Below are 25,495 nucleotides of genomic sequence, written 5' to 3' on the forward strand. Positions count from 1 at the left end.
TGGTGCTATTTTCCGTATTTGATGATTAGTACAAAGTTTTTACAAAAGTTTTAAAGGCTTTCCTGATGAAGTTTAAGCTGAGACCTGAAGGATGAGTTGGCCTTATCCAGGCAGAAGGAAGTAAGTATATGTGTTTAAAGCCATGGCAGGGGGCTGGGAAGAAACAAAGACCACAGCACAAGGAGCCAAGGGACCCGGGTGGCTGGAGCAGAACGAGCAGGAGGAAGCTAAACTTGGTGAAATTAAGCAAAGTAACATTTCCAGCTCTAAAAGAAACTGTAAATTAAAACTGAAGTTTTTAGACAGTATAGTACAACTCTTTGAAAACAAAGTTAGTAAGGTTCTATTTTTTACTCATGAGCACACTATATGACAATGTGAGTTTAATGTCAATATATATATAATTACATAAACTAATAAAGTGTCTAATTCAGGGATACCAAAAATATACATTTAAAATAGACTGGCTTTGGGAATTCCCTGGCAGTCCAGTGGTTAGAACTCGGCGCTCTCACTGCCAGGGGCCCAGGTTCAATCCCTGGTTGGGGAACTAAGACCCCACAAGCCACATGGCGTGGCCAAAAAAATAATAAATTAAAAAAAAATTTTTTTAATAAAATAGACTAGCTTTCAGTATAGATCTCATCCAGTATCACTTATTTTTTTTTGCTTTTATTTTTTTTAATTTTTTTTTACATCTTTATTGGAGTATAATTGCTTTACAATGGTGTGTTAGTTTCTGCTTTATAACAAGGTGAATCAGTTACACATATACATATGTTCCCATATCTCTTCCCTCTTGCATCTCCCTCTCTCCCACCCTCCCTATCCCACCCCTCTAGGTGGTCACAAAGCACGGAGCTGATCTCCCTGTGCTATGCGGCTGCTTCCCATTAGCTATCTATTTTACGTTTGGTAATGTATATATGTCCATGCCACTCTCTCACTCTGTCACAGCTTACCCTTCCCCCTCCCCATATCCTCAAGTCCATTCTCTAGTAGGTCTGCGTCTTTATTCCCATCTTACCCCTGGGTTCTTCATGACATTTTTTTTTTCTTAGATTCCATATATATGTGTTAGCATACAGCATTTGTTTTTCTCTTTCTGACTTACTTCACTCTGTATGACAGACTCTAGGTCCATCCACCTCACTACAAATAACTCAATTTTGTTTCTTTTTATGGCTGAGTAATATTCCATTGTATATATGTACCACATCTTCTTTATCCATTCATCTGATGATGGACACTTAGGTTGCTCCCATCTCCTAGCTATTGTAAATAGAGCTGCAATGAACATTTTGGTACATGACTCTTTTTGAATTATGGTTTTCTCAGGGTATATGCCCAGTAGTGGGATTGCTGGGTCATATGGTAGTTCTATTTGTAGTTTTTTAAGGAACCTCCATACTGTTCTCCATAGTGGCTGTACCAATTCACATTCCCACCAGCAGTGCAAGAGTGTTCCCTTTTCTCCACACCCTCTCCAGCATTTATTGTTTCTAGATTTTTTGATGATGGCCATTCTGACCGATGTGAGATGATATCTCATTGTAGTTTTGATTTCCATTTCTCTAATGATTAATGATGTTGAGCATTTTTTTATGTGTTTGTTGGCAAACTGTATATCTTCTTTGGAGAAATGTCTATTTAGGTCTTCTGCCTCAGAAGTGTATTTTATCACATAAAGCAAGAAATATTGTCTTACTTTGGACTGCTGATAAAATAAGTTTCCCTAAGAGAAAATATATTTTCCAAAAATCTTGCACTGCAAATTTCATTCTTGGTAAGTGGTAGAAACTTTTTTTTTTTTTTCATTTTTCAGGCCTAATTGATATGCAAGAAGGCATGTTTTTTTTTTTTTTTTTTTTTTTTTGCGGTATGCGGGCCTCTCACTGTTGTGGCCTCCCCCGTTGCGGAGCACAGGCTCCGGATGCGCAGGCCCAGCGGCCATGGCTCACGGGCCCAGCCGCTCCGCGGCATATGGGATCCTCCCAGACCGGGGCACGAACCCGTATCCCCTGCATCGGCAGGCGGACTCTCAACCACTGCGCCACCAGGGAGGCCCGAAGGCATGTTTTTGAAGAAAGGAAAATACTGCATAGATAGTCTACTATAAGAGGAAAAGATATACAAATAGCTTAAAACATCATCATACCCAAGCATATGACACTAGGAAGGTAGCATTTAAAAAAATTTTCTCTGGACTAAAGCATCTCTGTTTATAATGAGGTAGTGAGAGGATGGATAGATAGAAGCTAACTTAAGTCCCTTCTTCTATGACTTAATCACTGAAGCCCATTTCTCTCTTAGATACTCATAAAGCAACACGTACAAAATTATTTTAAAAACTAACTTTTAGGTTATTGTAGGAGCTTATATACTTAAGAAGTTCCAGGGGGGAAGAAAACATGACATTCTGTTACATGCAACACAGCCAGGTAAGAAGGCAGCACTACTTCTCACATGCATAAAAGGGGATTATGGACCTGACACGTGCAAATTGCCAATGTTCTTTCAGAGTATGAAGCCCGTATAATCCAAAATTGACCTAATTTTACCTACTCTAAAGTTTTAGTACTAATAGCGAATTATTAAATTTAGAATTTCATTTTGGTATATACTGATACACATTTTAAAGTTGTCTAATTTTTTTATCTTGATTCTTAAACATAGCTCAATCTTTAAACTTTAGAGAAAGAACCTGATAACCAAAGATCAAGTGCTCTTATCAGTTATATAATGACATACTGCCTGGATCAAATGGAAGATATTTCAAAAATACAATTATATATGTATCAAAAGCCTTAAGATTTTGCATATCTGTTAAACCAACAATTCTACTAATAGAATTTATTTGAAGAAAACAGTCATAGATGTACACAAGATTCAATGAAGTGTTGTTTATAACTGTGAAAAGATGTATATAGTCAAAATGTCCAATAGAAGATTAAATAAATTATGTTTCAGCCATACAACAGAATAATAAAGAAATAAAAGTAGAAGACTATGTAATGACCTGGGAAAGATGTTCACAATATATTAAGTGAAAAAAGCATGTTATAAAACAGTATGCAAGTATGAGCCCATTTTTATAAAAATATACATATTTAGCAAAGTAAAAGGACAAATCATATTTACGAAAATATTAACATTGGTTGTTTTTAACATAGTAGGATGATGGCTGGTTTTGCTTAACCACCCTTTTTTGCCCATTTGAATTTTCTGTAATGAACATTATTTTTTAAATGGGAAGGTAGTGAGGGAGTTATTAACTTCAGATTATCCCAGTTGTGCCCGCAAAAGCTCCTTCTGGCGAAGTAAATGTTTCTGTCCAGCCTGTATCTAAGAAATGCTTCTCCCTTATAAATTTGAGTGTCCTTCCAAGATGATATTCACTCAAAGTGCCTTTCAGGCAAACTATACAAGAGCAATTGTTGATTTAAAAAAAAAAAAAAAAAAGACTCAATTATCACCAAAAAGGATAGGTGAGAAAATACAAATCCTCACTTTAAAAAAGGAACAACCCAAGTACAATACTAGTAAATTATACAAAGTTACATTATCTAAATTTAGTTTATTGCAAAGATCAAGACAGCACACTAGAAGCCAGCGGTTTCTCTTTCGCACCATTCACAGCACTAATTCTGTTCTTCACTTCATTCACTCACCCATGCAAAAAAGCTCTGTATACACACAATGATGTCTGACATTTCTTGGTTCCCATAGCATAATAGGAAACTTGACATTTCATTTAAAAAGGTAAAATGAGGACATTTACCATCAGACTATGAAATTCCTCTTCTGGAAGAGGATACTATATAGTATTTGAAGATATGCCTTTGGAAAAATCATATACAAAATGAAAGGGGCACCATTTCAAGAGCACTAGGACTACATTAAACTTAAATGAATTCCAACACTCATAATAATGTAACTCAAAAACAAATCCAGTCTTAACAAAAGCTCCAATAAACTAAAACTATCTTAACAGGCACAATGAACAGTGTAAACACTGTTAACGGGCACCAACTTAAATAGGGCTGACAATATTTGCTTCTGCATTCACACTTAATTTCTCAATTACATTTTTTTTAAAATGGTGCTGCTTAAGCTATGAATGTTTTACAAAAAAGTTAATAAATATGGCAAATGCTAAAAATCTAGCTAGGTTATCATGCAAAGTATTATATAACCAAGACAAACTCAAATTTATAATAAAGGCAACTTGCATTCAAAATGAACTCTACCCTTATTTTTTATTAAAAGGGCAAACATCATGAATTAACCCAGCTGCTTACTTGAATTATTACAAAAGTAACATGATTCAATATGAAAATAAGAAACTGTCTACAAATCTCTGACAGTAATAAACTGCAATATACAATGCATACAGGAGTCATACAGAGCAACAAACTCTTGTACAAAACAAAAATATTTTAATACCTTTAAAATCCAAATTTTTCTTTAAAATCATTCATGAAAAAGATTCTCAAGTCAGAATTAACACCTCAATTAGTCAAGCATTGGGAAGCTACATTACAACTATTTAATATACAAAGAGACATCTTTTCACCAGTCAGCTCCTTCTAATGTCTCTATTCTGGAATCATACAGACTCAGTTCTCTACACTCTCCAGTCCATCATTTCTTCAGATCATGAAAACTGAATTTGTTGAACACCAGAAATCTAAGATTTGAAAATTTAAATTGAGCAGAATTAAAGAAAAAATAGTTTCCTGTATATTATAAACATTCAAAGAGTAAAAACAACAGACAATGAAAAATTAGTCTAGTTCCCACCCCAAATCTCCATTCTCTCTACCTAAGGAGCTACTTCAATAATTTCTTGTGTATCTTTATAGAAATCTATGCAAATACATTCATCCCCTCAATATCCATGGGGGATTGGTTCCAAAATGCCCTGTGGATGCCAAAATGCACAGATGCTCAAGTCCTTTAATCGGCCTTCAGTATCCATGGGTTCTGCATCTGCAAATTCCATCTGCAGATTCAACCAACCACAAACCACAGATCGGAAACATGATCCATGTGGTTGGTTGAATCCATGGGTGTGGAACCCGTGGATATGAAGGGTGAACTGTATGAACATCTGTGTACATATCTGTAACCGTTAGAGAATACTATACACAGTTATATATTTTGAGAAAACAATTTTTAACAACCTTTATCAGATTCTTAATAATAATGTGTTGACATTAACTACCTGTGATTAAAAAAATTAATATAATCTTTTAAATTATTTAAAATATTAATAGAAAGAAGGTACTGTACCTGTTGATATGATGTTGTGTAAACCATAACATTTTGTTGCTGACCATCTGCAGTTATTAAGCCAGCTGGTAACTGGTTAGCTAAAAGACCAAAAAAAAGTTAAAGCAGGAAAAGAATTGCATCTGCTTTCTTGACCTGAACCTTAAGGTTGTGTGATTTTTCCATTTAAAAAAAGTTCCCTAAAAACGCACATGTTTTTCCTATAGCATTTTTCAGTTTTCTGAAGTGTACTTTTGCTAATTAATTGCCCATGGGCATAAAAGACTAGATGGAGTTTGACTCGTAAGTAGACCTACACTGTGAGGCCTGGTTGGGAGCAACAATTACCTAACTAAGCAGCATATATTTTAAATATGAGAAATATATATACATATAAATTTTATATGAGAAACATAATCACCATAGACCTTTTATTTCACCAATATGACACACAATTTTTAAGAAACCTTCAGTTCAATTTTATTTAAATCATAAGATTTTATATTATAAACAACAATTCTCAATACTCCTCTCATGTGAATCTTAAACCAAAAACTAGGGACTATGGAAATCCATTAGAACTATTGGTAAAAGATTATAATCTCTGCAGAATTAAAATTTATATGCTTATCCCTCACCAACTTCAAATATAAGGGCATGAACTAGTAAGAACTATTCAAAACAGTGCTATGTCAAAACACTCAGTGCTAATATTCCAAAAGCTCTACTACAGACATGTAGAATTAATCACCGCCAACAATCTACCTGACTCGTAAAAACGAATGTAGCTGCATAAATGTATCATAACACTGCTTACTAAATGCCTCCTCTGTAAGCTCTTCACTTAGTCCATCTGTAGCTGTGACTGCTCCACCAATTCCTTTCTCTCCTTTCATAGCCTGAGGAAGGGATATCAAACAAGTAATCACTGTATTCGGAACAACAACAACAACAACCTGTTTCCTAAACGAAAATGCTTACTTATTTCCTAAAATTAGGAGCTTCTATTATTACAAAATACAGAGTATTTATTAACGCTTCTGGTTAATATATGGAAAGGTCCTTCAAGATGCTGTTATGTATGCAGTAGTCATCACAAGACAGTGTTAGTAATGACCTAGAAAATCTAAAATATTTATGAGTAAAAATAAAGTTATTCCACACTATATCAAAAGGAAAAGAGAAGTCTATTTACAGATGAAGTAGTCCGCAAAAACTGTAAATACCCAGCTTGCAGATCTACTACAAGTGATCCAAGTTATCATTTTTTTTTTTTTTTTTTTTTGCGGTACGCGGGCCTCTCACTGACGTGGCCTCTCCCATTGCGGAGCACAGGCTCCGGACGCGCAGGCTCAGCGGCCATGGCTCACGGGCCCAGCTGCTCCGTGGCATGTGGGATCTTCCCGGACCGGGGCACGAACCTGCGTCCCCTGCATCGGCAGGCAGACGCTCAACCACTGCGCCACCAGGGAAGCCCCTATCATTTTTTTAAATTAGTTTCTGCTTTATAACAAAGTGAATCAGTTATACCCAAGTTATCATTTAATTATATATGCAGCTCTCAGCCAGCACTATAGCAGCCAGTTTGGAGTTTAAAATTCCTAAATCAAAATTACAGTTTGGATCAAAGACCTCTAAGTTTCTGTCCACTCTCAGGTTCTAATGATGCTGAAGATTTGGAAAAGTTCTGTAAAGAATTTACACATTCTCTTCCTACTTTAGTCATTCTGTGCAGATATCACTAATTTAATGGGATTCTAACACTAGAGACATTAAGAAAGTATTTTGAAAGCAATGTGGATCTGACACCCAAGTTGGAGTGTAGAAATAAATATGCTGATCTCAATTCATTTTCACAAAATTCATACAACATGCAAAGAAAAACCAAATAGGAAATGTAGAATTCAATCAATAATAAGAAAAGGATATAGTTATAATTCCCTTTTTCTTATCTAAAAGGCCCCAAGCTTTGAGATGCTACCTCTTTTAAATTAGTAACAGTAACAGCATGTGCTAACATTATCGAGCACTCTGTATGTGCCAAGCCAAGGGCTGTACATGGATTATTTTACTTAGTCCTCTCAGTAACTCTGTGAGGTAGGTACTATTATTATTAGCCTCACTTTACAGACCAGGAAACCAAGGCCTAAAGTACTTAAATAGTCTGCCCAGGGTCACAGAGTTCAGCATCCAGGTGGTCTAAATCCAGAGTCTATGCTGTCATTAGTAATAAACAAAGGAAAAAAGAAAGGACTTCCTATTTAAGTTCAGTAATATAAGTGATTACATACTTCTGAGAAATGATTAATACATTTAAAAAGTTAAAAGTGAATAGTGTATCTTATTTTCTTAAAAACATAATGGGAGACACTTTACTTACCTCTCTGAACTTCTGAAGGTATAATTTCAGAGGTTCTACATAACTGTCGAAGCCTAAGGTAGACATGGCAAAGAGAATATCTTCTCCATTGATTGTCTTCCGTTTCTCTTGATGGCATCTTTCACTTGCTTCAGATGTTATAAAGCTGATGAACTCACTTACACATTCTTGAACACATTCTTTGGCATCTTTTGCAATCTGAAGAGAAAAATCATAGGTAAATCTGCAGGGAATATAACCACCACTTTCCTAACAACCTGCAAAAATAAAAGGCTATTCAGAAGAATATAAATTTCAGTTTATGACTGTTAACCTTTAATCTTCAAAATATATGCTGCTAACAGTGACGTAAAGTATGCTATCAAAATTGCAACCCTCATTGAGTGAGACTGAAAACTCAAATACAAATGAGAGAAGCCTTGACAACTGTTCACAGAAAACAGAATTTAGGTATAAAAGCAACTACTGGATGACCCTACCACCCCATAAAAATGAAAACCCTTACTAACCAAGTGCCCCAAGAAAATCAATCCTGTTATGTCTGGAATATACTGTGGGCTAGACTTAGGTACTGCTTCTCTGCCCTGGCATTTCCACCAATGAGGACACCAGAAAGTTTTTAAAAACAAACTAAACACTAAATTCACTGTAAGGCTTACAAGGGAGTGAAATAATGACATCTGGTGACATTTTTATTAATAAAGATACAAAGTGTCCAGAATACATTTTGAGTTTATGAAAAAGCCTACCAAAAGAAGCACACACCTGCCATCTCATTATAAAAACAACTCTTCACTTAGTGGTCTAGGGTTTGAAAGTGAAACTCTAATAGATTAAATCATGCAATTCCAAAGCCACTTCTAACAGGAATGACAAAATCCTTGCTGAAACATACTGTCTTTCACCTCCATGCCTATTTTACATCCTGGTGAAAAGTAACAAGAGTTACTGCATAAATGCAGTCAAACAAGATAATATAACCTGAGCTGGATACAAAACTTTAGATGTTCCAGCAGCTATGCTAAAAAAAAAAAAGGTGAAATTAATTTCAATATATTTTGCTTAACCTAGTAAATCTAAAATATCCTTTAAACACAGAATCCATTTCAAAATTAAGATTTTAAATACTGTAAATCAACTATACTTCAATTAAAAAAACATTTTAAAAATTGAGATCTCTTTATCCTTTTATATTAAGCCTTCAAAATCTGGGGTATGTTTGACATTTACAGCACATCTCAGTTCATTCGGCCAACATTTCAAGTGCTCAATAACCACATGTGGCTAGTGGCCACAGTACCAGGCAGCACAGGCCTAGCCTAGTAAGCAATTATCAGCAGTTGTGCTTTTTTCCCCTTAAAACATAAGGAGGACCACTCAAATTGGAACTTCTAGGCTTAGTGATATATTTTAATAATGTATTTCTTTGTAAGCTTTATTACTTTCATAAGTATTTTCTAAGCTACAATAAAACAAAAGAAAGCTTATTATGCAATACAAAACAATATACAAAGTGTGGACTTTAGTTCAGACCAAGTGATAAGTAGAGTGACAATGAGTTTTTAAAAGCTGTTATAAGTAACTGTTTTTACAGTTATTTCTCTCACAAGACAAAACTACTTTAAAAGATCATGCCAGTTGAATTAAATGTATGTTAATATGTATAATTATAGAGAAAGTTTCCAAACATACAGATTTGGGGAGAAAATCCTTACTACATCCATCAGCCCAACATGATCCAATTTTGCTGCAACATTATGGAAGTTACAACTTCATATGCCCAAAACCTGATAGTTCTGACAATGCACCTTTTTTTTTTTTTTTTTTTTGCGGTACGCGGGCCTCTCACTGTTGTGGCCTCTCCCGTTGCGGAGCACAGGCTCCGGACGCGCAGGCTCAGCGGCCATGGCTCACGGGCCCAGCCGCTCCGCGGCATGTGGGATCTTCCCGGACCGGGGCACGAACCCTTGTCCCCTGCATCAGCAGGTGGACACTCAACCACTGCGCCACCAGGGAAGCCCACAATGCACCTATTTTTAAAACAATTCTTAATTCTGTTTCATCTGCTTCCAGCAAGTGGGGAGCAGGAGCACTGAGGGACACGAGAGAGCTGGAACTGGAGCACCGCTCAGCAACCAAGTGTGTACAACTGAGATGTGTGTTTTGCTGAAAGGCTGAATGACTGAAATCTACAGCTCACTATATTCATGAAATATGTGTTCATGTAGTTTTACATTCCCCCCTCCCCACCCGTGAAAAACAAAACCCAGTTAAATTTCTCCTCAGCATTACCTTTCCCGTTTGAGGTATGGCATTTTTCATTATCCTTGCAACATTTGCAATTGGAAGATATATATCTTGTTCTCTAAAACTTTCTTTTGAACCATTTGTGTCTTCATGATCATTCATGCTGTCCTCAGTATCTAAGTAAAAATAACAGGTTTATAGCTTCTCATAATTTTTCCTTCAAGATAGAGAAGACTACCTCAAACAATCTAAGATAAGAAACATTCTGGTTCATTTCCTAATCGTTTTTAGGGTTTAGGACAGCAGTTCTTTTCACAATTTTCTCAGGGCCATAACTGAGCCTCCTCATTAATTTCAAACCCACTGCCTAGAATACTCTTATCCTCAACTCTGCCTACTAAATCCTACCTACCCACTCTCCAACAAGCTCAAATACATCTCCACAGCACCTTCAGAAGTGCTCTCTCCTTTCACAAAATATCTCAAACAAGTGCTTCTTTGTGTCTCTTCTCTAACACATTTTATAATCCTTATTTCTCATTCCCCTCCTAGATTTCTGCTACCTGAGGTCAGGGATCAGCTTTGTGTCCTTCCTAGGACTTGGTACAGCACCTCCAACAGAGGAGGTGCTCATAAATTATGTTACATAACTTAGCTATAAAATAGAAGAGACTGTGATCTATGGCTCCATGCATGTAACAAGATTAAAAGGGTGTGTGTTTATCCAATGCCAAGTTTATATAGAATGGAAAAACTGGACTTGAATATTACTAACCCAATTGGATTACCACTAATGTAGGAATAGTTTATGAACAAAGTTATAGCAGTAATCCAATGTTCTTACAGAAAGTAAATTTTTAGATATAACTGAAGCTTTCATAGTACAAATAATATCCTTTTATGATTAAATGCAGTATCTTGTAAGTAAACTTCCCACTCTTTTATTAATATACGTATTAAATAAGAAAGGTACCTAAGTTGATTCAGTTTACATTTTTACATGTTTAAAATGACGTTATCAAAATTAACTTGTTTGAATATGTTTTAGGATGGAATAAATAATCACCTACCCCCAACTGCCTTCTACAAAAAATGGATCTTAGTGTTTTTTAATCTTACACATCAGAATGCCACAAAAGCAAATTATTTGATAGGCCAACATAATGCTGCCATTCTACTACATAGTTAAAACTTAATATTGAATAAAAATCAAAACTAAGTCTGTTTATAAGTACTAGAAATATAATAGCTAGCAACCACCCTCTAAAGAACTACTCAGTTTATCAACTGAGTAAGAATTCGCCATATTTAATACTTAAGTAGGAAATCAATAACAAATCATTAAAGAAACCGTACCAGCTTTAAAAAGGCATACTTTTATAGAATGATTTTCTAAAACCCGTCATTCTTTTGAAGACTATTTCTAATAAAAATAGCAAAGTATACAGTTTTAGACTATCACTGAACTGTGACACAAGAGGGCTAATTTTCCTGTAAAGACAAAAGTAACCTAGAACATCACATCAATAAAATTTCCACTTTCTAATTTGTTCCTACTTGTGAACTTGTTTCTAATTGTGGCTTTCTTACCATCATGAGGCTGTATAACATAATGACTTCCTCCAATATAGTCTGCAGAAATTCCTAGTTGAGAAGCATCTGTGGTGGAACTGTCACCATCCATCTATGAGGAAAAAAAGCTTTCAATAATCTTCAATAAAACTTGTCTAAAAACTACATAAATGATTCAGTGCTCATAAACTGTCATAGGATGAGTCAGTTACATTTTTCATAGCCTTAAGCTTACTAAAAGAAAACATATTTCTTGATTTGGAAACTTTTTGATAATTTGCCAATGATTCAAGATTCCCTATTCACCCTCTATTAAGTGATAAGCCTAAGACCAACAGGGAAACAAAACAAGGAAATGAATTTAAAACACACACGTCTTTCTTTTCAATTGCATAATCATCAAATATAGTACAGGCAACCCTGATTTACAACCTAATTTATCTCTGTAATGGCAAGCAAAGCCAAAATCAGCTTAGTAGTTAGCCACCTGGATATATCCAGCCTGTTCAGCTCTCCTGCTAAAGCCAGATATTCCTACACGAACTTTTTTGCTCTCGTGGCAAACTTTCTTTGCTATCTCACAGAAGTTCCACAAGAGACAATATCCTGGTTTAAACTGTTGCTTGGTATAAGAAGCATATGGATTCCTTGCACAATTCTGTACCCATGCAACCCAAAAGTACACCCACATTTTGAACAAGCTCATCACCCCTAATTCCAGTCAAAGGTTAATTTTCTCTTCTTCCACCCTCAGACTTTTGACTCATTAAGGAAAAAAGAAAAGGAGGGGTCAGGGAGATTGGATATCTGCATATAAAAATAGGAAAATGATAACCACAGACAAAAATGAGAGTTAAAATGACTATTTTAAAAGAACCCCGGGAATTCCCTGGTGGTCTAGTGGTTAGGATTTCACGCTTTCACTGCTGTGGTTTAGGGAACTGAGATTCCCTGAAGCCACGCGGCAGGGCCAAAATAAAAATAAAACCCTGCTTAATTTTACTCAGAGGTAAACGATTTCTAAGAGGGAAAATCTGGGAGGGGTGGGGGGGACCCATAAGCCTTGAACTGTCTCCATTCCAACATGGCAAATCCTGGAAGTCTTTCTGCTTTGCAAATAATACTATTCAAAACAATAAGGGACTGGCTAATTGTGGATGGAAAATTTTTGAATGCATTATCTGAATAAAAAGCATAGCAAAAATTAAGTGTAATTTACATATGCTTTCAGGCCAAATCAAGAAGAGACAGTTGATCCTAAATGTTTATCGAGGCTCAGGACCCAGCACAAACTTAATGTTATTAACTGCAATATTTGAGTCCTTATGTAACACCTCTTCCTTTCCATCTCTGTTGGATTTTTATCTAATACTAAAATACCAGGCTAGTTTCCAAGTCTTCAATAAAATGGCATTTCTTTGATGCATCTGTTGACTGTGGTATCTAATTTAACTGTAAATACAGATACATTTCCATAATTTATATAGCTGTTTTAAGGGGGTAGGGAACAGAATTCACTTACTTTTAATAATTTGTGAAAGTACAGGGTACCTATTTATAATGCTTCTTAGTGCCCTCTAAGGGAAGGTAAACAACAGTCAGTGAGCTCTGATTTAGACTCTCTTATTGATCCCTGAAAACAAGCATCCCTACCGGTTAAATGTATTTCTATATAAAATGGAAATAATAATTTCACCTCCCCCATCTTAAACAGCTAATATATGTATGAAGCATTTTCCAAATATAAAATGCTATTTTGATCCTAAAATGCTATAAAGATACTAGGAGAGTTGTCTTTAATAGATATGATGATGGATTTATTAACCATGAAAGAGAGGTCAATTAGGATAGCTGTGAATGGATTGGTTTTTACAATGCCCTAGGGGAGATCAAGGTGCAGGAGACAGGACCAAAGTGGTTAAAAGCCTACAACTAAGAAACAAATACAGTTTGTTTTTTTGGGAAGGGGGGTTGGAGGCAGTTACAGAAATCCTTTGCTAAATCAATGTCCACAGGATAGCCCGGGTCTTTTTAAATTAGCTGATGAGCAAGACCCTGTTGTAATAACCATGATCTGAGAGATTAATTTATAAATATAATGTTAAAAAAGTATTAAAAGCAAAAAGTTTAACTCACATTATCTTGTCATGCACTGGAATTAGCAGCAAGATTATCACCTGGATTAAGAACGTTAGCCTCTAAACCTCAGTCTTCTAAAAATTACTTCTGAAAGTATTTCATAGAGTTGTTGGAATTAAATAAAGACTAGAAATCTGCTAAGGACACAGTTTGGCACATAGTGTACTCAGGAGATGTCAGATCTCACCCTCCCTCCTTTGAAGATAAGCCACATGTCATCTGCTTAGCTGTATTCTGCAAGTTTTGGCTTTTCTGTCATTTCACAACTCCTGTCTTCCTCTCTTCTATCTTTCTACCATTAAAATCCTGCCCCATACTTTAATCCCAGTGTTCACCCATCCTCCTGAAATCTTTCTGATTTACCCTATTCTCTAAGCCAAAAATCAGTGTTCCCATCTTGGAATCCCCAAGGCTCTTAGAATCTTCCATTCAACAAGCTAGCCTCATCTTTGATGCTTACAATATGCTAGCTATCCTCCTATATATATATATAAGAAACGAGGCGGGTAACTTGCTAGATACATCCCAAAGGCTTTTTCTAGGTCTAAAACTTCCTATTAAAATTTACAAAATAGACTGTAGATTGTAAGCCAGTGAACAAATATTTACCGAGTAAGCACCCTGTATTTATCAAGTCTGTGCTATGTGCAGACAACGTCACAGGTCAACAACAAAGACAAGGTCTCTGTCCTCATCTTGCAGAGAAGACAAATGTTACGTAAACTGGGGTCAGGGGGACGGGGTGGGGAGCACAGCCTATTAGTATTTCCAAGGCACAAGCTCTAGAATCAGATCACCCGGTTTGAATTCCCTGCTACTTACTGGCAAGTGGGACGAGAATAGTACTTACCATGTAAAGACCTAACATAGTACGATAGGAGTACTCAGTAAATGTTATATATAGTTATTAAATAATGACAAATAATTAACTAATTGCTAGTGCCCAGTGCTAAGGAAAATAAAGATGTTTTGTTATATGCTTTGGGAGCTTATTCCATAAGGGACCTCACTAGTCTAAAAGAGTCAAGGAAGGCCGTCTTAAGAAAATGACGTTTAAACTGAGACTGAAAGATGAACAGCAATCAGTCAAAGAAAGATGGGACAAGAATGTTCCAGGCAAAGGAAACTGAGAAACAGTACTGGTGGACTGGAATGAGCTAAGTAGAGGCTGGATCAAGCAGTATCTTGTGGAAGAAGAGTTTTAGCAGAAGAATGCAAATCAGATTTCTTTTTAAAAACATCACTCTGGCTACAGTCCAGTGTAGAAAGTGAACTGGAGGGGAGCAAGAATGGGGGCAGAAGTCCAGTAAGGACTATTATGCTGCATTTAGGGCATGAGTTCAGGAAAGATGATGAACATTCCCAGTATCAGCAGGACAGCAGCACTGGACAGCAGAAGCAGAGACTACAGAGCTTTTTCGTTGGTAAAATCAACAGACTTGGTGGCTGACTGAATAAGAGCTGGAGGAAGAACCAAGGATAATGCTGGGATTCTTAGAGCTGGAGAGACAGATGGCTTTCCCCAGAGAATGCAAAAGGAAGGGAACAGGAGTGCTAGGAGGATGCAAAGAGCCTAGCTGAAGTCGGTGACCATAAATGTTTAGTGGAATCAGTATGTCCAGCTGTGATACTTACAAGCCTGGTAAGAACAGAGACCCTAAAGTGTTGAATTCCATCCAGACAACAAAGAGGAAAGAGCATGTAGGATACTGACGAGAATGGGTAAAATGATCAGTCATTAGATCCAAGGGAACTAAGAAATATGGACAAAGAGTAGTTAAATCCCATTAAATTAACTTTATTGACTATTCTAAGTAGTTTAACTGATAATATTGTTCTCTAAAATATTATGTGAAATAAATGGTCAGCTGTCTAAGCTAGTAAATTTTATTCTATAATTTTTTGATGTAGCGGTATCTTAACTATACTAATAATCTGTTGCACAAATGCGGTAAGTAGTGAGTGCCCTCTTTAATCTGTTTAACATTTTTGAGCACTTTCTAAATACCTTATGCAATGTTCATGACCCCATGAGGCAGGTGAGAAAATTGAGGTTATGTGAAGCTAATGACTTGCCAAAGGTGGCAACCTAACTGAGACCGAAGTCCAGAGTCTCAGATGCGAAGTACTTTATAGTATTTGTTCCTGATAGTTTTTCAAATAGTCCTTAAGCCTACGTCTTTAATTTGTCCTCTAAATTCTGAGTCTACTGATTGTATATTAAAAACCTTCAAAGATGCTTCTCAAGCAAGGACAATATTAACTTCCCCATTTTCAAAATGAAATCGCTATGAGAAGTGAAGGTATTGTATAAAAAGCACTTAGCAAAGTGCAGGATACACAGTAAGAACTCAGCAAATGTACCCTGGTATTATTACTGTCCCTTCAAATACAGTTCTCATATTCTTCCCAGGCATAAAAAGTTTTCTCTCTTACATGACCCCTTTTCTCCTGTTCTATGGATCAAATTCCTTTTTATCTCATTGAGGATAAGAAATAATACAAAGATTCCTCATCTCTAGTACCAGCTTCTTCATTCTTCCTTAAACATGCTTAGTCTCCCTTATTAAACACACCAAGTACATATAGACACATACAACCTTAATTCTGCTCCACACTCTGTCTGGCTCACCCTCACCCTGACAGTCCTTACACACCTCTTCAGTCCTATTGAAACTCTGTGACATGTGCTTTTCCATCCCAACATGATCTCGAAACTGCTCTCAAAAGTTGCCAAAGATCTTGCCTTCAACCTACTTGACTGTTCTTTGTAGTGCTGGCCACTGCTGACCCCACATTTACGCTTGGAATTCTCTTCTCCCTTGATTTCCAAAGCAATATTCTTTCCTTCCCACATCCTACTTGTTACTTTTAACCAACAATCGTTTTCTCTTTCTTCCCTTACTTTCTTAATAAACTCATTAAATATCATTTCTATGCTCATAAGTCCTACATCTACAACTATATCATGACTGCCACTCAAGCAAGCCAGGCCTGTAGAATATGTCTGATATCCCACCACTGCAAACTTAAGATACTGGAAAATGAAATTCACCTCCCCCATCCCCTGCAAGGAGGCAATGGATAAGAACTCCTGAACTGTTGCAATTCCATTGTTAATAATGCCATCTCTCTACTCTTCCAGGCTAATTATACCAGTGTCATCTTAGGTTCTTCCATCTCCTCCAAGATCTACCTATTCTGTTTAAATGTTTTCTGGATATGCCCTTCCTTTTCTATTTCCACTGGATTACTATCCAACCTACCTAGGTACATGTAGTTTTAAGACCAATCTCACTGAAACATTGCTTCTATAGCTCTTGAACCTATAATGGTTCTAAAAGTCTTCCGCATCAAATCCAAACCATTTCATGGCTTTACATGAGAGGTTCCCCTACTTAATCTAACTAAACTGGTTTCCAACTCTATCTTCAGGGCTGATTTTTTTTTAAAAAACCTTATTTAGGGACCACTAGGTTCTTTTGTTTTTGTTCTTTTGCTTTAGGAGTGAGGGAATCATGTCTCAAGGAAGTTGTGACATGCCTGATGTTACAGATGTAGTATCAGATTCAAGATTAAGTATCCAGACAGGTCACGTGGTATCTCTTCACTGGATTATCCTGTGAAATCCCCACCTGGACCATGCAGATCTACTGCCCAGCCACTAAACATAAGTCACTCACCCCTACCTTCAGGCTTTTGCTTCTGGTGACAGCCTGCACCTATCCAACCCCACTCAGCCTTCAAAGCTCAGTTCGAACCCTGCAGGCTCCCTCCATGACATTCCCAACTACCAAGCCCACCACACCTCTCTTTTCACTTGTGCTACCCTTAGAACCAGCATTTTCTGTTCCACACATAACTTGCCTCTAAGTATTCAATTTGACTAAAGCCCTACCAGCTAAACAGATAGCCTCTTGAGAGCTGGGACAGCTTTTTACCCTGTAGCCTGGACAACTCTTAAGGACCCAGAGGAAACACTTAATATATGCAAGTCCCTAAAAAGAAGAAAGCAACAGGAATGAGGAGAGGTACTGTCTGGCCTTGAAAGCCATTCATTCTATCAGGAATCTCCAATATAAATCAGCTACAATTTTGTTTCCAGCTAATTACAGTTCAAATCAAATTAACAACCAAAATGATAAAACATACTTACTGTCATGAAATACTTTGAGAACCGTGTTGTCAGTGGTACTCAAGAACACCTGCCTAAAGAGGTGTCTAATCTCTGCCCAATTCCAACCTAGAAGATAAACATCTATTAGTAGTAAAAAAGTTAGCCTATAGGCTTTCTTCCTAGTAAAATTTAAAAAGGCATATATAATTTTACCTACTATTCGTATTTAATGGAGTGCATGGCTAAAAAATGGTGCAAAAAGCAAGCACCCAATAAATGTTTGTTACATTGGAAGATATATTTTGGAGAACTTACAAAAAAGTTAATGCCATCGGGGGGAGGTATTGCTTTTCCAACATAACCCTATATTTAGTCATGTTCATCATAAATATTCATCACAACACACCAAATTATGTAATATGCAAGAGACCAAAAATCATGTAACATATCTAAACTATTTAAAATATCGACACCCAGACACGAACACCCCATTTATCAACTTAATTTTTTGGTGATGATTTTCTTACTGTTTTAGAGGGCGATTTAGAGTCCAAAAGCTCAAAAGGCAAGACAAATTTACCTCAGAGTATAATGCTTTTAAATATCTCAGATTATAGCGGGAAGAAGATACATGTTGCCCAGAGAACAACAACACAATTAAGACCTTTATCATTTTAAGGCACCACCATTTTGGACTCAAATTGCATCTCAATAGAACTTCCTTCTCACCTTAAGGCATAAATAGCTGAATAAACTAGCATCTATTACAATGTTACAATCTCCCTTTCTCATTTGCTTTTCCTTTTCTTGAGTGAAACGATTAAATGGAGAGTGGGGGGACAAAAACATACCCTTTTAGTGTTAATTTTTAGAAGAAGAAAAAAATACTGATAGGCATTCAAGCATGAAATCTAGTAAATGGCAGAAAAAATTATAACCACTGAATTGAATTTTAAAATGCCATTACAAGGGTCCAGGCAGCAAAGACTGGCTGACATTGTCCACTGTGTTATAATCTTAAAAGGAATTTCTAATTTCTTTCCAAATATCGTCCTCTTCCTAACCCAAAGCTGCCCGGAAAATTCCTTCCTTGTAGCTGTAAGTGTTATTTTTTAAAGGGTGTCTCTGAGGGGTAAAAAAAATCCTCAGAATCCTTAAAATATAGAAGCTGTATATATTTAGGTATTTTTGCTGGGGGAAGGGGTGCCACACCTCACCACAATCACCCAAATAGTTGAGTCGGTATATATTTAGATTCGGTATATCAAAGAAAAACACTATCACCTCATATGGTATATATTTTCTTAAAGGCAGGTTATGATATATATGAAAGCTCAAGGGAATGCATACATCTGTTTAATGTTTAAAGAAATGCAAATTTGTATCCAAGAAAAGCAGTAGACCCTTCCTTCCTCCACCCTCCATTCTTTGGCATCAAAACCAGAGTTTTGCATCAATGTAATCCTTAAATTAAAAACTACAGCAGCAGTGTGAGGAAGGAATAATTGCCTTTTAAGGTATTTGGGTTAAACTTTCAATACTTTACAAATAAAATCCCTATTTGTTAATGCCACTTACATTGATCAGTTTACCTCATCACTTTATATTGCTGATTAGTTTCCACAGAAGAAAGCCGAAACTATCCCAGTGATTCGTGGCACGAACCGTGGAGTCCATGCAGGTTAGTGGGATACTATTTTTTTTAAAGGTCATACGCTACCTAACCTTGCTTAAATCATCTCATTAGAGTACTTTGGTCGAGATTACGACTTGTGGGTCCTCTAATTCTTTGTTCTCGGAGACTACTACTCCTAAAGCCTGACATATCCTCCCCGCCTCCCACCCAAGATTAAAACCTTAGTCCAATCCGGAAGGCTTCCTTCCCACCTTCGGGGCAAGTCCAGGGACCGCAAGTCGCCAGATGGCTGCATTCTTTACGCGCAAACCAGACTGCGGGGAAACCAAATCCATTCCTTCCTCCCGGGGACCTCGCTTCCTCCCCACGAAGGTGCGCGGGCTGGCCCCGGCCCCACGGCCCGCCCGGCCGACCTGTCAGTCCAGCCCGCGCGGCGCGGACGGCCCTGGCGCGCATCCCCCCGACTCGCCCGGCCCGGGCCCGGGCCCGCGCCCAACACCCGCCCGCCGCGCGGCGCCCGGGGTGCCGGGGCAGACAAAGCGGCCCGGCCCCGCCGTGCCCCCGTGGACCGGCGGGCGGAAGGGGGGCGCTCCCCGGGGACCCCCGCACGGCGGCCAGGCCCAGGGGTCAGGATCGGGGCCGGAGGTCCTGGCTGCGTCCCCCCGCCCCCCCCGGCCGGCTCTCCGCACAAAATGGAGCCGGCCGGGACGCCGCCGAGAGCGGGGCCCGACGGTGCCCTGGCGTCCCCTCCTCGGCCTCGGGCCCGGAGGTCTGCGGCGGCGGCGAGCAGGGGGCGGCCTGGCCCGCGTCCCGCCGCTCCTCGGCCCCGCGCACAAAGAGCCGCGCAGCGGCCCCGCGCTCGCTCCTCGGCCGGGCCCGCAGCGGGACAGGCCTCAGAGGCGCCCGTCCGGCCCCGGCTCCGGCCCGGGCGCGAGGGCGGGCGAGAGGGAGGCGAGTGCCCCCGGCCGCGGCGGCGTTGGCGGCGGGGACGGCGCCGGGAGGAGACGGACATTTCATTCGAGCTAAAGTGGAGTCGGTTTAGGAGCGATCATTGGCCGAAGCGAGACACAAACCTCCAATGCAGCCCTGGTTGGCTCCCGTCTCCAATCGGCTGTTTGGTTGGACAGAAAATGGCTGCGAAGGAACCAGTCCCAGCGCGGAGCTCCGCTTCCAGGACTCGGCCTCCCCTCCCTCCGCCGCGGTCCGCTTCCCTCGGCGCGACACCCTCCCTCCGCGCCTCCCGCGCGCCCGCCCGGCGCGGCCCCGCCCCGGCCTCGGCCCCGCCCCGTGCGCCGAGCGGCTGCAGCTGTGCCTACCTGCAGAGCGGGCTCGGGGCAGCTGCGGGTAGGTCCTGCGGGGCACGGCGGAGCCGGCCAGCGGTCTTCTTGCTTGGCGGGGGCTTCCAGGGACCGGGACTCTGGCGCGCTGCTGCTAAGGTCTGTGCGGACTTGCTTCGCGCGGTGTTTTCCCCGAGCCTTGAGAAGCGTGATTTCTCGGCCTGCCTGCACCTCGATTTCTAAGAAGGGGAAACCAAGGGCAGAAGCTGTCGGCCAGGGCAACACCCGAACTGCAGGGTGGAGTTGAACGGCGATTGTCTCCTGGAACGCTTTCAGTACCTCGTGTGGGCCTTGTGTCCCTGTTAATGTGGCCACATGCACAACGCTCCTTCTCACTCGGCCGCAGAGCTCCGGTATTCGTTTTTCAGATTCCATCTAAAGTTGCAATACTCTCCTTCAGGTTTAACAAGCTGGTCAGTCCAGCCAGCCTTCACGCCAGCTTAAAATGTTGCATATGCTCTCCCCCACCCGCATAGTATTTGCAACATGACATGGGGCTTTTCCCAACCAGATGACATTTGGGCTGCAAGAATCCATGGCCCATTCTTGCCTCTGTGCAGCCAAGCTCCCACGCTGTCTTTCCCTGAGTCCAGTCTGGGTCGCACTTCCCTGGGCTGTGACCATCAAAGGTGGGCGGTGGGCCAGACACCACTCACTGCAAAGGGGGCAGGATTTTTGCAGCCGGAGCCGGGAATCGCGTTCCCTTTACTTCCACTAAACAAGTGGCCCGGTGCCACATAAACTTTCCAGCTTTAATCACGTAAAAATATGTAGACATGTTTTATTTATAAAGCTCCTACTGTTTCTCTGCATATTTTCACATTTCTGGAGCAAATAAGGAAGCAAAGACAAATGAAAGCCTCCAAATTATTCCAAGAGGAGTGAGTAGCAATACCATCCTGGGATCAGACAACCTGATCTGAATGCCAGCTCCCCCTCTTACTGGCATGTGACCCTGACCAAGTTTCTTGACCTCTCCGTGACAGTTTCCTCACCTCTACAATGGGAGTAATACTGGCTACTGCTTAGGATTGTTTGGAATTCACTTAGAGTAAATGCACAGAGAAAGCCCTAAGAAAAGTTGGCCCATTAGCTTAAGTTGGCTTATTACCTTTGTATCACATGAATTTCAATCTCCATCAAACTTTTAAAAACTGTTATTTGCAGAAGAGAAATAATGTTGGCCTGTGTTTAACTCCTCCCTTTCTCTACAACTACCCATAAAGTGGAGTTAGGAGTGAAGTGATGTACTCAAAGGCAGGAAATGTAAAAAAGGAAGTAGTAGAACTGGGAGAAGTATGACAAATCCACACACTGGATGATGAATCAAAAGATGCAAAGAGGGGCCTCCCTGGTGGCGCAGTGGTTGAGAGTCCGCCTGCCGATGCAGGGGATACGGGTTCGTGCCCCGGTCTGGGAGGATCCCATATGCCGCGGAGCGGCTGGGCCCGTGAGCCACGGCCACTGGGCCTGCGCGTCCGGAGCCTGTGCTCCGCAGCGGGAGAGGCCACAACAGTGAGAGGCCCGCGTACCGAAAAAAAAAAAAAAAAAAAAAAAGATGCAAAGATAACCGACTACTTTCCCTGCATTAATATGGTTTTCTTTCAGTGCCATTGATCTAATCTACATGCTTAATTTCGAGTCAACAAAGGATTGTTCAGCCCCTACTGTCTACCAGTCACTGTGCTAGGAGCCTCAGGGCTACAGAGGTAAATAAAGCACTCTCCTTACCCTGGGAGCTAACTCTAGGAGACTGGAGACCCAGTCCACACCCCCTCTGCAGTTGAATCCCAGTTAACCTGCCATGACAACCTATGTTCTCTGTGCCTTTAATACCTGTGTTCCGGAGTCCCCCAATAAACATTAACCATTTTTCATGATGACATGGTGAAAGAGAGGGATGTGGATCACAATTTATGTCTTGGAAAAGACATTCTCTAGACTAATCTAGACTTTGTATTAAAGGTCAAAGGATAGGTGATTGTCTTTTTTCCCCTCCCTAATCCGTACACCACAGCTGCCCCTTAATTTACACCACCATATATGAGTCATAATTCAGCAAACATCAAAACAGAATCCCCAGCACAATGAAGACTTCTCAGTTGGATTTTACTTTATTACTTTAATGAGGCCTCACCTCATAAATTCCCCTGATGACAGTGTCTGTTATAGTATTGTCTCCGTTTCCAACTTCCTAGTCTACTCTTGCCCCTGTCTTCTCCATCCATTCTCTGCCCTGAAGGCCTGGAAGGATCGGGCTTCAGCTTCCCTCTCCCACCCCACCTATGCCTGTCACCACAGCCCCACCTCACCAGCTTCTAGACCCACTGGAGTTTTCCCTGACCCCTGACCCCTGACCTCTTTAAAAACCCCACCCTATAATGTCATCCACTCATATCATAATAATAAGTAGTAGTATGTTCACTCCAATATACTTAACCTCACTGGATTATCTTGGTTGTTTGTTGTCTATCAATATATCCAAAATGGGAGCACTTCTCATTGCATCTCCTCTCACCAGCGCAACTGCAATGACCTTCTAACTTGTCCCCCTGCTTCCGCCCTGGCCTACACAGCAGCCAGAGTCATCCCCTGAAAATAGAAGTCAGGTCCTGTCACCCCTCTGCTCAAAAATCCTCCAGTACCTCCCCATTCTCCTCAGAGTAAAAGACAAAAGACTTTACAGTAGCCTTGCAAGCAGAGAGTGACAAGTTTGTTCACTCCAAGTTGAACAAAGGAAAAGATTAATTGTTTTTTGGCCATGAAACAAGCAACCACCAGAATCTTTTTTTAATCAATCTATGACAACCTCCCAATCAGTGACAACCCCTGACTTCAGAAAGTTAGCCAATGAGCAATAGTCACACTCCAGTAATCCTGCTTCCTTCTCTAAAGGTCAATTCGTCTCTGAACAGTCCAGCTTCTAAAAGTGCCAGTCTCTGAACCCCGCACTTCCTGAAACACTGTATAAGACCAAAGACTTCTCTGTTCCGAGATACTCTGCCTTATAATACAGCTGTCCTTTGCTTAGCAAGAAATATATTCTGCACTTTTTGTTTCTTTCAGACATGAAGATCAGACAAGGCCCTATGGCATCTACAATCTCATTTCCTCTCCACTCCCCCTCTAACTTCATATCCTATTTTCTCCTTTGCTCACTCCATTTCCTTTTGTCCTTATTTCTGGAAGGAATGCTCCTGCCTCAGGGCCTTTGCATTTGCTATTCCATCTGCGTAGCACATTCTTCCTTCTGATATCCACAGAGCTCACTCTCACCTCCTTCCTTTTCTTACACCAACCTGATCACTTATCTAAAAATTGCAATTCCAGTTCCCTACCCCCACTTTCCCTTAACTGCTTTATTATTTTTTTTTTTAGTAACACTTATCACCTTCTGACATACTGTAGAGCTTCCTTATTTATTTTGTTTATGTTTTGTGTCTCTTCCTGCTAGAATGTAAGCTCTATGAGGACAAAGAGTTTTGCTTGTTTTGTTCACCCATGCATCCCAAGCACATAGTAGGTATTCAAAAAATGTTTGTTGAATGAATGGATTTTTTAACATTTCAACTTATTACAATATAAACTCCTTGAGTGCAAAGACCTTGTGTTCACTGCTGTATAATCAGGGCCTGGAACAGTGTCTGCACATAGTAGGGGCTCCGTAGATACGTAAGGAATGAATTCATGAGCAGGCATTGGATAATACTGTACAGGTGGTCCCCGAACTAAAAGTTTCCATTTATGATTTTTCAACTTTGCAATGGTGCAAAAGCAATATACAGTCAGTAGAAATTGTACTTCAAATTTTGAGGGTTTTTTTTTTTTTTGCAGTACGCGGGCCTCTCACTGTTGTGGCCTCTCCCGTTGCGGAGCACAGGCTCCGGACGCGCAGGCTCCGGACGCGCAGGCTCAGCGGCCATGGCTCACGGGCCCAGCCACTCCGCGGCATGTGGGATCCTCCCGGACCGGGGCATGAACCCGTGTCTCCTACATCGGCAGGCAGACTCTCAACCACTGCGCCACCAGGGAAGCCCTGTTTTTTGTTTTTTGTTTTGGCCATGTGGCTTTCCTGATCTTAGCTCCCTGACCAGGGACTGAACCCATGCCCCCTGCAATGGAAGCGTGGAGCCCTAACCACTGGACCACTAAGGAATTCCCCAAATTTTGAGTTTTGATCATTTCCCAGGCTGATGATATTCGGTAAAATACTCTCAGGATGTTGGGCAGTGGCAGTGAGCCACAGCTCCCAGTCAGCCACGCGATCATGCGGGTGAAAACCAGTACATTTACAACCTTTCTGTCCCCACACAACCACTCCAGTTTTCACTTTCAGTATAGTATTCAATAAATTACATGAGATATTCAACACTTTATCATAAAATAGGCTTTGTGTTAGATGATTTTGCCCAACTGTACGCTAATATAAGTGTTCTGAGAATGTTTAAAGTAGCTTCGGCTAAGCTGTGATGTTCAGGAGATGAGGTATATTAAATGCATTTCAACTTACAGTATTTTCAATTTCCAGTGGGTTTATCAGGACGTAATCCCATCATAAATCAAGGAAGATCTGTATTTTAATTGATAATATAAATGACCCTGAAATTACCAAAGCATCATGTGTCATCTTTCTCCAGAGAAACAGAGTTAATAAACATATTTAAAATTCCTCAAGTTATTATGAAGTGTTAATCAAAATATTCAAAATACATTCATCTCTAGTTCCACATGGATTAGATGAATTAATATACGAAGATGATTAAAACATTCTTTGATCAACCTGAAAAAGCAAC

At 39.9% G+C, this 25,495-nt stretch overlaps 1 protein-coding gene across 3 annotated transcripts; it reads right to left on the reverse strand.

Moving 5' to 3' along the window:
• Nucleotides 1-3,485: 3,485 nt before the first annotated feature.
• On the reverse strand, nt 3,486-20,571 carry NFYB (nuclear transcription factor Y subunit beta). 3 transcript variants are annotated; one of them, XM_082636714.1, is made up of 8 exons: nt 20,439-20,571; nt 17,769-17,855; nt 11,492-11,585; nt 9,947-10,077; nt 7,655-7,852; nt 6,092-6,173; nt 5,296-5,375; nt 3,486-4,690 (listed from the first exon to the last, which is right to left on the reverse strand). In XM_082636714.1, the coding sequence occupies exons 2-8, from the start codon at nt 17,772-17,774 to the stop codon at nt 4,658-4,660; spliced, it is 624 nt and encodes a 207-aa protein (XP_082492840.1). In that variant the 5' UTR covers nt 17,775-17,855; nt 20,439-20,571; the 3' UTR covers nt 3,486-4,657. The 3 variants fall into 3 exon arrangements, with proteins under 3 accessions (XP_082492840.1, XP_082492842.1, XP_082492841.1); XM_082636716.1 differs by lacking the exon at nt 20,439-20,571 and adding an exon at nt 19,322-19,613; XM_082636715.1 differs by lacking the exon at nt 20,439-20,571 and adding an exon at nt 19,308-19,613.
• Between the last annotated feature and the right edge of the window lie 4,924 nt (nt 20,572-25,495).

The sequence above is a fragment of the Mesoplodon mirus genome (assembly GCF_964341445.2).
Source record: "Mesoplodon mirus genome assembly, chromosome: 11".
NCBI lineage: Eukaryota > Metazoa > Chordata > Mammalia > Artiodactyla > Ziphiidae > Mesoplodon > Mesoplodon mirus.

What these genes read in the sequence shown, in the direction of transcription:
- NFYB (XM_082636714.1), bottom strand. An exon ending in CCATACCTCAAACGGGAAAG is followed by an intron (nt 7,853 to 9,946) that starts GTAATGCTGAGG and finishes TTTTCTCTTCAG; the next exon opens with ATTGCAAAAGATGCCAAAGA. An exon ending in ACACAACATCATATCAACAG is followed by an intron (nt 4,691 to 5,295) that starts GTACAGTACCTT and finishes TTCAAATCTTAG; the next exon opens with ATTTCTGGTGTTCAACAAAT.